Source organism: Anoplopoma fimbria, chromosome 6 (assembly GCF_027596085.1).
Source record: "Anoplopoma fimbria isolate UVic2021 breed Golden Eagle Sablefish chromosome 6, Afim_UVic_2022, whole genome shotgun sequence".
NCBI lineage: Eukaryota > Metazoa > Chordata > Actinopteri > Perciformes > Anoplopomatidae > Anoplopoma > Anoplopoma fimbria.
Window position 1 is genome coordinate 25,940,281 of NC_072454.1, and position 14,644 is coordinate 25,954,924.

General features: G+C 38.4%; 1 protein-coding gene across 3 annotated transcripts in view; it reads left to right on the top strand.

Annotated features, from left to right (window-relative positions):
• The first annotated feature begins 528 nt into the window (after positions 1–528).
• Positions 529–14,644, top strand: part of shtn1 (shootin 1) — a 35,737-nt gene continuing 21,621 nt past the window's right edge. For 2 of the 3 annotated variants that reach the window (XM_054599610.1, XM_054599611.1), the window contains exons 1-3: positions 529–592; positions 6,482–6,534; positions 7,688–7,748. In XM_054599610.1, the coding sequence (XP_054455585.1) occupies positions 538–592; positions 6,482–6,534; positions 7,688–7,748 (169 nt within the window). In that variant the 5' untranslated portion in view covers positions 529–537. Of the gene's footprint in view, positions 593–6,481; positions 6,535–7,687; positions 7,749–14,644 lie in introns of those variants that run through there. The other variant, XM_054599613.1, reaches the window with a different exon arrangement.

The following is a 14,644-nucleotide window of genomic DNA, read 5'->3' on the forward strand; positions in this document are numbered from 1 at the left end:
ATATTAATGGAGTCAGTAGGAACTTTTAAACATAATCACAAAATGATAGTCTGCCTGGTTTCTCCAAGGGAGGAGCTGTTATGTAGGCTGTTGTACACATTATTGAGATGATTGATCATTTACAATAGGCATACATTATATCTCATTCCTCCTCGTTTTTATCCTCTCATTTTTCTCCTGATGTAAGACTATTGTTTTACATTAGAAGCATGTATTGCTTATTTTTTCAAAAACATGTATCACATTGCTTTATAAAACATACACACACATAATCATGCTTAATAGCCTATTATTTATACCCATTGTACCAACGTATTTATTACCATTTAGTGTATTTTACTTTTAAAAATAATATAAGTGCAATGCCAAAATACTTGAATGGAATCAACATAGTTGGGGATGCACAGGGCTGACTGAGGGTGAATGTGTCTGTGTTCATACTGCCTGCTCCTAAAGACCGCGAGGGAATGTAACTTTACCTGTCAGGTGTGTCGTGAGAGCACTTCCTGTTGACCTTTGGAACACGACTCTCTCAACATGGCTGCAGAGGAGCTGGATAAAATCAATGTCATCACAAAGTTGTCAAACCAAGGTAAGTTTGGTTTAATCCCGTAAAGCATCGATGTCTGACAGCTGCTGTCACTCAGAGACACGCTGTAAACAAAGGGTACCTGCACTGGCTTTAATGAGTGTTCGGATGGTATTTAGACATATATATTAGATGAAGCAGTTTTATGTAAATGATGAATATCTTGGTGTTTGGGCTCAGGTGAATAAAACACGCTGTGGTGGAGTATAATGCTATATTATTATTATTATTATTATTATTAGTATTATATTAGGGTGACCAACGTCCGTATTTCTTTCGGGACATGTCCGTATTTCAGGACGTCCTGTCCCGGGTGACACCCACTTTTTAGAAAGTGAGGAAATGTCCTGGTTTTTTGACCTTCTTTGGACCATTACATTTACATGCACTAGGGCACTGCCCACGGCGCTGCGTGCGACGTAGCCTAATCCCGCCCCTATGCTGTCAGCCCTATTAATCACAACGTAGACAACGTGACTGTCAGTCATACGCAAGCAACATGCCGAAGCGCAAGTGCTCGTTTACCGACGAATTACTAAAGAGTTTCCCGGCTTTCAGACCGGGTCGAGACAAATGGGAAGCCTTGTGCACAGTGTGCAAAGCAGGCACATATGTCTCGGTGTCCAATGGAGGTGCAAGAGATCTGAAAATCCACCTGGACACTACTATTATACAAAACAGCTGTCCGAGGCGAGGGTAGTGCTGGCTCGATCACTAGTACTTTCTCTATTATAGACCAGGGAACGACTTTTCCACCACTGTTATTAATCAATGACACCGGCTTAGTCCTCAGTCATTAGTGGCGTCTGATAATAATCAGCCATAGACTGCTTCATTTTTGGAACATGGCGACATCTAAATGGATTGTTGCGTTAAGTTTTCCGAATAAAATTATCACGTGCTTTGCATTGTTATTGACACTGCACAGCATTTAATTTGTCTGAACCCGTGCACATAAAGAACAGGTGCATGCATATGATACTAGCACACAGAGCAAGCAGAAAAGTGACATATGTCCCTATCGTCCACATCATTGTACAGAAGCCAGCTGCTGGCCCCCCCTCTCTCTCTTCTCCCCTTCTCCCCGGTTATGTGAACATTATAGACATGCAGCTTAGGTTAATAATGTTAAATGTTGAGTCTAAATAGCCTGTGGGTGTGACTGTACCCGCATCTCGCCCAATGTCAGCTGGGGCTGAAACTCTGAAGGATTAGCTATTAAAGATTAAGGATGGATGGACAAATTAATTTAGAACATGCTTCAAGTAAGTACCAAACTGAGGTAGACTAGTCAGGCCCTCACAATCAGGAGCAGTCGGACCCACTTTAAGGGCCCTAACGTGTCAGATATGATCATGCAGTGCACACTACTATTTTATGTCCTTCTTAAACCACAGAGCGACTTTAACAAACAGACCCATGACAGTGGCAGGCCATAGCATGTAATGACTGCATAGCAATTTAAAAACCACCGTGCCTTTTAAGATATCACTGTACAGCTTTATAAGCCTTGAATAGCTCTTATAAATAAATGACCTTAAGGATCTATGCATTCAAATTCGTACGTATTAACGTTTCCATTACTGTTATTTAGATATTTGTAGTAGGAATAACATGAATACAGAAATGTAACCTGATTGATTTGACGTGTATCTGAAATTCTGATGTAAAAATGTACTTCAGAAAAGATTTCAAGTACCCCTGTTTACTCATGAAACTATAGGTATACTAAGACAGAGAAGTTATGAAAATAATAAATGAATTAATAAATAACTGTCCCTTTCGTCAGCATTTATTTTTTTGATGTATTTTGCTGAAGATTAACAGTGCAATGTGTAAGATCCGGACAGAATTTTAGCATGAAACATGACTAATATTTGCTGATATTAACAATAATTTTAAAACTTGCCCAATTGTAGCGAATTCCTGCAGAAATCTATCTATTTCCCCCCTCTACATCTTCTACTGGGTGTAAATGTGGATTACAGAGATGCAAGCCTGTAGTGCACAATTCTGACCAAACTAAGATTTGCATAGTTTACCCACTCCACACCAGCTGATGGAAACACGCAGAATGATTTATTATTTTATGTGACATTTCAAAAGTAATGTCACTAAGCGGTTGTAGCAACTTAAATTCAGCCGACTCCCCGATCAGCAAACCTCCTGGTGCTGTCGTTACACAGTTGAGACCCAGAGATTTGTGCTGGCTGAATTCTCGCTGAGTCACTGCCGCCAGCTGAAGGTCCGTCTCCCAGAGCTGCTGTCCGCTCTCTTCCTTTTGCGCAGGGGACAAAAGGAAAAAACAAGAAACATTTTCATGATGACGGCCACAGTGACCTCATACGTACACAAAGTTCTGCGAAGAAATGTACATCTCAACAATAGGGTGCAGCAATAAGAAAATCAAAGTCAAGCTATTCAACAACTCTTATCCAATAATACCAGTTATATGGAAAAATGTCAAGGCCATGAAGTATAACAAAAAATACCCATGCTCCTTTTCAGATATTGTCCCAGATAAATTAAATTAGTTTTATGCAAGGTTTAAAAAACCAATTCCACCAGCCACGTTCCCTCTCCCACCTCAATGCCACCTGTTGAATTATCATCTGGCTATGAAAGAATTTGAGGGCATCATTCTATTATATCTTAAATCCTTCACAGCCCCACTGATGGACCCATGTCAGTCTGCCTACCAATCTAGCTGGTTTGTTGAGGATGCAGTTCATATAGTAATGTACTGTAATGTAATATAGTACTCCACCCACAATTCAAACAACCACACACACATCCTGTTTATAGACTTCAGTTCCGCCTTTAATTCCATCAAGCTACTCAAACTCTCTACACATTTGGATATGAGCAGTGGAGCAGACCACAGAGGGTGAAGGTTAACATCCTAACCTCAGCACAGGAGCTCCTCAGGGCTGTGTTCTCTCCCTCTGCTTATTTTCACTGTACACCACCCACTTCAAATCCAGGAACAGCTCTGTGAAAACAATGAAATATGCAGATTACACAACCAATCGCTGGCCTCATCTCCGCTCTGATGTGGCCCAAGCTGTCTCTCATGCTTAACACAGCCCAAACCCTGGAACTCGTTATAGACTCAGGGGCATGCCAAACTGCCAAAATACTCATACAAATAAATGGAGACCCCATCCCCACCACTGACTCCCTTAGTTTCATCGGAACACAAATTAGCAATAACCTGATCGGAACACTAACACTGAACAAATCATTGCAAAAGCTCGACAACAACTGTACTTACACAGGGCCATCTTCTTGTGCTGTTCCACTCAGCTATCACTGAGTCCATCATCACATTCTCTAGCAGTGTGGTACGGCAGCACGGACAGTACAACTCAGAAAACACTACAGCGGGAAGTTGACAAGGTATCCAAAATCACAGCTAAATATCTGCATACTCACAGAATTGTAAAGCCACCAAAAATCTTTATTATTACTATTTGTACCAGTAGTATTAGTAGTAAATTATGATTTTTTTCTATATTCTTGGATTATTATTACTCACGCATTGATTTGTAAGCAGCATTTAAAGTCAAGCTGGTCAAGGTACAGTTTATATGAACTATGTTATATACAATGCATTATATTGTATCTGGTCATTTCCCTCTAAAATGTAACATGAATGGAATACTGAAGTAATGTATAATTCAGTATTTGAGAGAAAGTCATATTTCACCACTTCATTCCACTGCAATGGCATTGGCATTACAGATACTGTAGTGTTGGTTCCTTGTTGCAGCTGGATCCATATAGCATTAGATAAAGAAAGTGCTCATCATCATTTTTGTGAATTATCCCGGTTCCATGTGTTGTTGAATGTGTTGCCTTATAGTGGGGTGGCAGGTTTGGACGCTGTAAAAACTCTGCCATCAGCAACAAACACTTCTTCATTGAGGTAAAACAAATGAAAAGAGAAAGGTTACTCAGTTTTCCCCATCTTCAGTTATCTCTACCCTGTACTGGATGTACTGTATACTCTTTTCTTCTGTCTCACAATGCTACATAATGCAAAATGTCAGACTGTTCCTTTGCAAAACCCTCCATTCAGAGCTCACAAATAGCTGCAAGAAAATGTCATCCTTAGTCAGCTTCCTGTTCTGTAACTCCTGACTGTCTCCATGAGCTGAGTTTAATTTCTGATTACATTCGTTCCATGAGAAAAATAACACACCTCTGTACAGAAGTCTGTTTTTACTGCACTGAACAGTGTGTTTGTGTGTGATTCAGTGTGTTTGTGTGTGATTCAGTGTGTTTGTGTGTGATTCAGTGTGTTTGTGTGTGATTCAGTGTGTGTTTGTGTGTGATTCAGTGTGTGTTTGTGTGTGATTCAGTGTGTTTGTGTGTGTTCAGTGTGTGTTTGGTTTGATTCAGTGTGTGTTTCTGTGTGATTCAGTGTGTGTTCAGTGTGTGTTTGGTTTGATTCAGTGTGTGTTTGTGTTTGATTCAGTTTGTGTTTGTGTGTGATTCAGTGTGTGTTTGTGTGTGATTCAGTGTGTGTTTGATTCAGTGTGTGTTTGTGTGTGATTCAGTGTGTGTTTGTGTGTGATTCAGTGTGTGTTTGTGTGTGATTCAGTGTGTTTGTGTGTGTTCAGTGTGTGTTTGGTTTGATTCAGTGTGTGTTTCTGTGTGATTCAGTGTGTGTTTGGTTTGATTCAGTGTGTGTTTCTGTGTGATTCAGTGTGTGTTTGTGTTTGATTCAGTTTGTGTTTGATTCAGTGTGTTTCTGTGTGTTTCTGTGTGATTCAGTGTGTGTTTGTGTTTGATTCAGTGTGTGTTTGTATTTGATTCAGTGTGTGTTTGTGTTTGATTCAGTGTGTGTTTGGTTTTATTCAGTGTGTGTTCAGTGTGTTTTTGTGTTTGATTCAGTGTGTTTTTGTGTTTTATTCAGTGTGTGTTTGATTCAGTGTGTGTTTGTGTTTGATTCAGTGTGTGTTTGTGTGTGATTGTGTGTTTGATTCAGTGTGTTTGTTTGATTCAGTGTGTGTTTGATTCAGTGTGTGTTTGTGTGTGATTCAGTGTGTGTTGTGTTTGATACAGTGTGTGTTGTGTTTGATACAGTGTGTGTTTGTGTTTGATTCAGTGTGTGTTGTGTTTGATACAGTGTGTGTTGTGTTTGATACAGTGTGTGTTTGCAGGATATTTTATTAAGATCAAATTATGCATTATCTGGTCTCATTTCTAAAGTGTCTACCATGTGTAAATGTTTTCAATAACACATGCAAAGGTGTGATTTATCAAAGTTTTATCTCTTAGAAATGTTTACCTTTTTTAAAATAATATAAGTTGATGTCCCAGTAAAAATTGTCATGAACATACCTTGAAGCACAATTTTGCTATTCTCATGATTTGAAGATAAGACCCATTGTACCAGAAAAAAGTTTGGGAAACACTGGTCAAGGCATTCAGCATGAGGCACCTAAATGGGTCACACTTGCTAGAACAAACGGAGAACTGTTACCATAGAACCCTTGTAATAGTAAAGACCAGAGAAAGCCTTCCTTATATCTTTGTAAGGTACTTGCATAGTGTGTAAAAACAACACAAAGACTCATGTATAGGAGAAAAAACCCATGTTTTCTCTTCTGATCTTTGCAGCTAACATCCAGATTATCTGTCAACACAAATTGATGATAGAAGGCAGTTACACCCAAGGCAAATATTCAAACAATCAAAGTATTACTTCCCTGCTGTAATAGTCTGGTGACCCAGGACACAAACAGCACAGTCACTGAATGAGAAGGTGTCACATGCTGGAGAAGTTCCCACTTGTTATTATTAAACAGGGTGAAGTGAGTTCCCATTTGCTTTATAGGGATTTAGTGATGAACATGGCTTACTGGTATCCTTTACCCTCCACAGCCCTACAGGAGTATGAGGGCCTGCAGAGGAAGCACGAGACAGCAGCCATGGAGGTAAGTGTTATTATCAGTCAGATAGAAAATACATAGTCTTGATACATATAGTTGAGTCAGAAGTAGCAGTACTCTAGGACCAGTACACAGTTACAGTACAATAGTGGTAGTTGGCCTAGCAGTAGTAGTATCTGTATAAACTGCAGTAGTAGTAGCTTTCTGGTACACATGAGGCTACTTTGAAAGACACTTTCGACAAGAAAAATAACTGTACTTCTTGTTTGTCAAATCTCCCTGACATGCACTTCTACCGGCCGAGTCTGTAACAAAGGTGGAAGTAGTGTCACATTGTTCCAACAGTGCAGGGAGGATGTAGAGATGGATTGCTTAGTGTAATGACATTGACATTGGAGGCCGCTGTTTTCTTTCTCTAACTGAGCTGCCTCCATGCCTAAACCGAAGGGTTTAGGGTTGATTCATTCGCACGTCAATATATATTTTTTGGAGCCGGTGTTTTTGTCATGAATACTTTCACACAGCACAATAATATTACAGGTCAAAAAAAGACAAGGCAGATGGAGAACAAGGCAGATTTTTTTGAAATCCCGTTATGCGGAACAGGTTGAGTTGTGCCTCCAACATGGAGGCTCTGTAGTCCAAACATAGACTGTATATGAGAAGAGGAAGTAGTCGTTGTTATGTCACTCATTGGTTTGTGCACTGCCGATTTGGTAGTGACCTGTCAATCACAAGATAGCCCCGCCCTAAAGCTTACTTCGCTTTATGGTCTATTTGACTCTAAATAGAGTCAAATACACTTTCATTCTCTGGCTTTTCTATATTATTGTCTTTTAAAAATGTTTTTTGTGTTTTTACTTTCTTGTTTTTATGGTATTTGCTACAATTTGGTTGTACAGCACTTTGGCTAACTATTAATTGTGTTATTAATACATTTGGATTGTATTGTACAGATCCCCGAAACATCCCACCAGAATATTTTTTAATAACAAAAATGAGAATAATTATGTAAAAATGATCATGCCCCCTAAAATCAGAAATAGTATCGCAGTTGCAATATTAGTCAAAATAGTCAGAAATAGATATATTTTCTCTAAATTGTTCAGCCCTAGATAGTATCAGTATCAGGCTGAATGTTGATTAGAACAGCAGTGTTCCTGCTTTTAAGTTTCACTGTCTGTCTGTTTTACAAAAGTGCAAGAAGCTAGAGGAGGAGAGAGATGAGGCCATCAAGAAGCTCAATGAGTTCCAGCAAGGTGAGTTTCTCTCTCTTGGGTCAATGTACGGAAAGTGAGATATTTGATTCTATAGACAAGCTGTAACTCACTGATGTATCTAATTATGAAGCAAGGAATCTGTCTGTCTGTCTGTCTGTCTGTCTGTCTGTCTGTCTGTCTGTCTGTCTGTCTGTCTGTCTGTCTGTCTGTCTGTCTGTCTGTCTGTCTGTCTGTCTGTCTCTCTGTCTGTTTGTCCAATGTCTTGACATCTGATTTACTCCACACTTGGCGGGTCCATTGCTGGGGACCCAAGGGAGATTTTGTAACCAAACTCCTCTTCAGATCTTGATACTAACATATAACACCAATTACGTTATGAACAGCAAAAAACCTCAGCTAATTAAATCCATGTTGTACTTCTAAATTGACAGGCGCAGTATACTGCTACGCCCCCAATTCTCTGTATAAGGAATGTGTTCGCTGAGAGGTTTATCATGGTTGAAGGGGTGATGTTGTAAAAGAATGACGCATGGCCCCTGAATAAGAAAAATGGAATACTGAAGAAATTGAGACAATGGTGGAAGGCAGAAAATGCCCACTTTTTCGAAGTGTTTCCAAAAAGGTGACAATGTTTTTAAGAAAGCAAGCGCTGAATGATGTATCCCCTGATATATGAACAGTGGGTCAAGTAATAAAAGAAAGGTTTTGATATTTAGGTGTATGCAAAAAAAAAAGTAGAAGAAAAATATGCAATTATTCGACAGACATCCATTTGTGGGATATTTGATGGACAAGGTAATTTATTCCATAATTAATTAATCATGTTTTAGGGATATACTTGTTTGAAGCTTAATTTATAACCTTGACATTACAACTCTAAATCAACATTTAAATGCTGCTCAGCTTTTTTTTGTTAGATGCTTGTTTACAACTCGTGTGATCCAAGGGCGAAAATTTCAGACTTATTTGATACATTTGTCCAATGCATTTGTAAACTAACGGTATTAATATTGTTTATTCAAAAACTAATATTATTTATTTTTGTGTTATTAAGGCCTTTTGTAAGTTAGTTCTGGGTACAATGAGTAAGAATAGTAACATAATTCAATATTTTCATATCCAAACATCTTCATGAATCTATAGCTGTTTGGGGCCCTTTTAGTTGGAGCCCAGGCAGTTGAAGGCACAAAACTTTCACAACTGTCCAAATATGTGAACCAGGATGTTCACATATGCCAGATAATGGCATTTGAATAGCAATTTCACTGCAGTGGGTTTCCAAACACTACAAATTTAAAATGGTTTGGCCCGCCATTCAATTTCCCAAAATGATTTTCCTTACAGGTTGAATGCTTTGCTCTGACCACTTTAGTTAGACCGAATTTAAAATAGGGCTCCACATGTCAAAAGATAGAGCAAATAGTTTGTCTTTGTAACGGTGGAGTTGTGTGGATTTTCATCTGAATAAATCTGGCCCGTGCTTGTGTATGCAGCGATTCTCCAGCCAAAACACATATTGTGTTTGATTTCCGCATTAATAGAGGCTGCCTCACTGTGCCAAGCAGCTGCATATTAGGACCTATTACGTGATTTCATAGCTCTTAGAAAATTGCTCCTATTCACAACCAAACGGCTGGGGGTGGGGCAGCAGGGTTGGTGGGGGGTAGTGGGAGGACGGGAGAAAAAGCCCCCAACACACAATCATGCCTTTTCAATTGCTGATGGCAAGGTTGATGACAACATGACCATTGTGTTATAATGATAACACCACAAAGGCATCTGCCCCCCTCATCAAGGCTTCACAGCGGCTGCAGATACAATTTAATTCACTGCTCCGTTGGCGGCGCTGATACCATTATGCAGCTCGTCGGCACAGCGGTAATCACTGTCTGTCCTGAGAGAAGGATGAAAAAAGACTGGCAGAAAAAAGAGGGTAGAAAAAGATGGAGTGATGATGATGATGGGGAGGCCGAAACTTACAATTAAGGCTGCCAATTCTGACGTGTTGGAGCCCCCCGTCGACTCATGCTCACTTTCAACACTTCCACCGCTGTTTATTTACCATGGCTACCAGTAATTATAATTAACATGCCATTTAGTTCAAGGCGTCCTTTCCTAGGTTGCTGAGTGTGGCCACAGCATTATGGAGACAGGCAGGGAGGAACAGAGACGAGGCCGAGGATGAAAACTGGCAGCTAAGTGCTATTAAATGACTGATGTGGAGGGCCGCTGCAGGAACGTGGATATCGTCCGGCACTGGCGTTCATCAAGTTCCTAATTAGGTGTTACTGGGAGGAGGAATTGCCCACAGCAATGGCACTAATGCTTAATTTCTTCCTCGCTTAACCACAATGTTTAATTAGCTAAGTGGTAGGCCATTCTTCAGGAGCGCTTTTTTTGTACTGAGGTGTGATTGCAGCTTAAACATCACGGTTTGTGATTTGGAATTTTACAAGATTCTTTTTCAACTACCAAAGTTTAATTTAAGCTGCATAAAACAATATGTTTTATATCAACGATGGATCAAATGACAGTTTTCACTCATAATGAGTCCAAATAGAATCATCACCAACTCTGCAGTTAATCTCAGCTGATACACTGTATGTAAGAAGTGGATGTAGTCACCGTGACTTATTTTGAAGCCTTGAGTTTGGCATATTGGTCATTCCCATCTTGTTTTTCTGCAAACAGAAGTGACACAAGATGGTGGAGCTAAGTACAAGGCAATGCTGAATAAGATATTTATTTTAGGGCAACCAAAAGGTTACAATTAACTTCATGAACTGAAAACACACTGCTGTTGTGAAGTACAAAATGTGTGGCTGCAACTGTCGCCATCTTGGCAGTGACGACACAGCCTCACTCCAAGCTAGCACACCCACCTTGCACTAAAAACACCTTAACTATGCATAACTTTACACCTTTTTTTCCCCCGGTACCGGAATGAATGGGGATATTATTATTATTATTATTATTATTATTATTATTATTATTATTATTATTATTATTATTATTATTATTATTATTATTATTATTATTATTATTATTATCTGTTTCTGTGTAGTTGAGCTGCTGCAACACTTGAATTTCCCCCATGGGGATCAATAAAGGAATATAATAATAATTATCTATAGAGACCAAAAGTCTAAGTTGGCCTCAAGTGGACAATTGAGGAACTGCAGTTCGACACTTTTGTGTTGGCTCAAGTGAGAAGTAGGTTTTTTTTAGACATCTATAAAATCAGATTATAGATCAATTTTTTTACAACCAAAGGAGTCGCCCCCCCGATGGCTATTAGAAAGAATGCAAGTTTAAAGTACTTCCGCAATGTATTTACATATCAAACCTGTAGTTTGCAGCCTGTCTCAGCTCCATGAAGATTTGTATTCTCTTTTGGATCGTTTTTTTGTTTTTTTACTCTGAAACCTTGTTTCCAGCAGGAGCTGGACCAAAAGCTTTAATAAACCCCTTGTACACTGCCAGTCCAGCACCAAACAGCAGGCAGACAAAGTCAGCAGCTGATGAGTATAGTGGAACATTTAGCAGCCAAAGAGTCAGATATTTATCTCAGGACTTGGTGGAGACCAAAACAGAGCCAATAGAATGTTCATATTGGACTTACATCCATAGGTTCTGATATTCTCCAAAAATAAACAAGGAGTTGGAAAGCGAACATGCACACGATTCTGTCTATTCAACATCAGAGGCATGCATAGTCGTACATGTCCAACGTCCAGATTATACATTTTGGCTGCTCTCATACCAATGGGCAAATGATACATTTTTGCCACAATAGCCTTCATGGCTATGCGGCAGTGATATATTTCAAGATTAACTTGTAAGACATAAGACAAGGGGAAATTGTTACATTGGGCAATAATAACATTTTCAATTCCTCCAATCAGAGACAAGCTAGATTGACCCGGCACATGCTCAGTAGGATTCTCTGCCTATAGAAAAGGAGCAGATAATTTCACCTCGGCAGAGATTTTCAACAAAAAATGATTTTGAGGTATGAAAGTTGCTTTTTGGATGTAAAGTATTTTTCTTCTACTCTCTAAAGTTTAGATGACTGCGTATTCAAACATACTCTTAATCTCTAAATGAACAGAACAACCTATGGTAGGTGTCGCCAGCGAGCACAAGATCAGGGGTAGTTGATACAATGTGCAGCCTGATGGAGAAAGCTGAAATGTGATGTAACGGTGCTTATAAATAATCTTTAACCCTAACATTTTAACTGATAAACTCCTTGTAGACCTCTTCTCAGGTCCCCATGCTCACTAAGTGGTTGAACTTGCCTGGATAGACTCACAGCAGATAAGAGACACAACAACTGGGGTTCAATCTTGACACTCAAACCAATTTAGGAAGTAGGTTTTGTGATCCCACCTTTCTCGTTTTACGGCCATCTACATGAGAGAGGAGCCAATAAGACAGAGACAGTTGTGATTAAAGAATTTTTGAGTTTTGATGCAAAATAACATGTAGTCCTGATTTTGGGCCTTCTGTTGAACTCTCTCCAATAGACTGATATCTTGAAATATAATCCACATCTGTGATTAAGTTACTTTTCTATTTTGGTCAATTTCAATTTATATGACTTAAATACTTATCCTAATAAAACTATTATTTTATATTAATCATGGTAAGATCCTTATTTTCCCATATGCATCTCTTAAACAGAAATTTGAATGCACACTAATGCCATGTCCTATTTTCTTATATTTTGGGTATATATCTTTAATGTAGCTCAGTGTAACAAATTCATCTTTGTAAACCATTCACGATTTACTATTTTAACCGTTAATACGTTTTGTTTGCATTTGTTCTAATCTTTGTTTGGCCGTCATATTACATATAGTGTGCCTTTTTTATATATTCAATACTTGTTATCAAGACATTATTGGTATATTTCAAGTCTTTGAGTTATGAAGAAAAATGTAAAATATGATACATGGTCATATTGTCTTCTTGATATTTGTGAGTTGTTGTAGATCTATAGATTTTCAAACTTTCCATTTTTTGGAGCATATTTATAACTCCTGCTAATTAAATTGGAAGTATTTCATTTTGATCTCAGTGGCTCTAGACAGGGTGACGGCGAGCCAGCAGCTTACAGCTAACGGTGCTAACAGAGCTAGCGATTCATAGCCTGTAAAATAAAACTAAGATTTATTTTCAAGCTGCTGTTTATTTAACCCCTACCCTAGCCTTTAACCAGACATTGTATAATTTTATAAATATACAGTCTTAGATATAAATCCAGTGCCTATACTCACTTGATTTAAAGTTATTTCCTGCGTTTATTTATTTATTAAGGGCTATGGCTAATGGCAATAAAAAGGTAGGGGAAATTATCTGAATAAAAGATACATTGGTGGTTCCCTTCCTTTGCAATTCAATCATATTGATGCACATAGGTCACTCGTCATTGATCCTACTTAGATGGCAGCCACAATAGCAAGCAGAAATATGTTTCAGTGTCAAGTGTTACAGCACTCTTATCTTAATTAGCTGCGCAATGAAGTGACAAGTCACAAGTGTGCAGCCACTCATTTAGAAAACCCTAATCGTATTATTTGTTTCCTTGATGACATTTTTATCAGGTAGAATGGCCACGAGTTGACCTTTAAAGTTTGTATTGACATGCATTTGTAAATGCTTCTCTTCGTATGTCATAAACGTTGTCACGTCAAAAAAGGCAAATGACTTGGGAGCTTATTTGATAAGCTGCTCAAATTATAAGATGAACATGAATCATTTTCCTGTCTATGTATGTTTGCCACTCTGACCATGGGTTGATTAAAATCTGTTAATTTGTTGCTTTATTGGTTTGAGCGGCTAAATGTAAAACTAACATAATGGGGCCTTAACAAGAGAGTGTTTCTTACTGGTTGGGCCAGAAAGGATACTGTTCTTAAAGTTACCACAAGGAACTTTCAATTTGTGTTGATTTTAAAACTGGTAGTGTTTCTGACGACCAGAGTCCGTTTAGAAAACCTCTCATTTTACTGTGGTAAGTTTACTGTCTGTAAGTCTCAGTCTGTCCTAATTCTGGTTCTCCCTTTCCTCGTGCGGGCCCAGCAATACAGCCTGGGTCTCCAGAAGCCTGGTGTGAGGAAGCTGAGATGAAGGACTTTATGAACCTGCATGATTTTGTGTGATTACCCCAGAATCCAACTAAGTGACACCAATAACCAGCATTAAGAATAACTATCATGAAATAACCAATTTCCTCTTTCATTGACTCGCTTACTTATGTTTGGTCATAAAGAGACATTAGTATTAAACTGAGACTGATTCATAAATGATTAAAAGTTCCTGACAGTAACTTTGAGTACAGTCTAGAGGTACATTACTTTAATATTTCCATGCTATGCTGTTTTATTCTCCATTACATTTCAGATGGAAATGATTGTGCTTTTTACTTAACACTACATTTACTTGGCAGATAGAGTTAAAAAATCTAGATATTTTATATACTGTAAAGATTTAATAAAGATTGTTATAGATTAACATAACCAACAGTATAGCAGTCACAATGAATCAACCTTCTCACTGTAAAATGCCACTTATGAATTATTGCTGTGATTTGCCAGTAAGCTGTGTGTTAATATTCTTAAATGTAGGTCTTCTGTGTCCTTATTGCTGAGGGTAACATGTGTTGTTCTCTTTTGTGATTGTGGCATAACCCCAAAAATATGTATTTTTACATTTAGGTATTGATCATTTTTATTTCAGTTTAGGATCTGAATACCTCTTCCGTACTATACAAGCATCATAGAGGGTCATTTTCATGGCAAACTTTCTGAAAAAAATCCTGCTTTTATTACTGCTAATTATGATTATATAATTTTAACTACAACAGCAAATAGCGTTTGGAAGAAAAGTAATGCAACATAGATACATTTTTATAAACATAAAACAAGTCT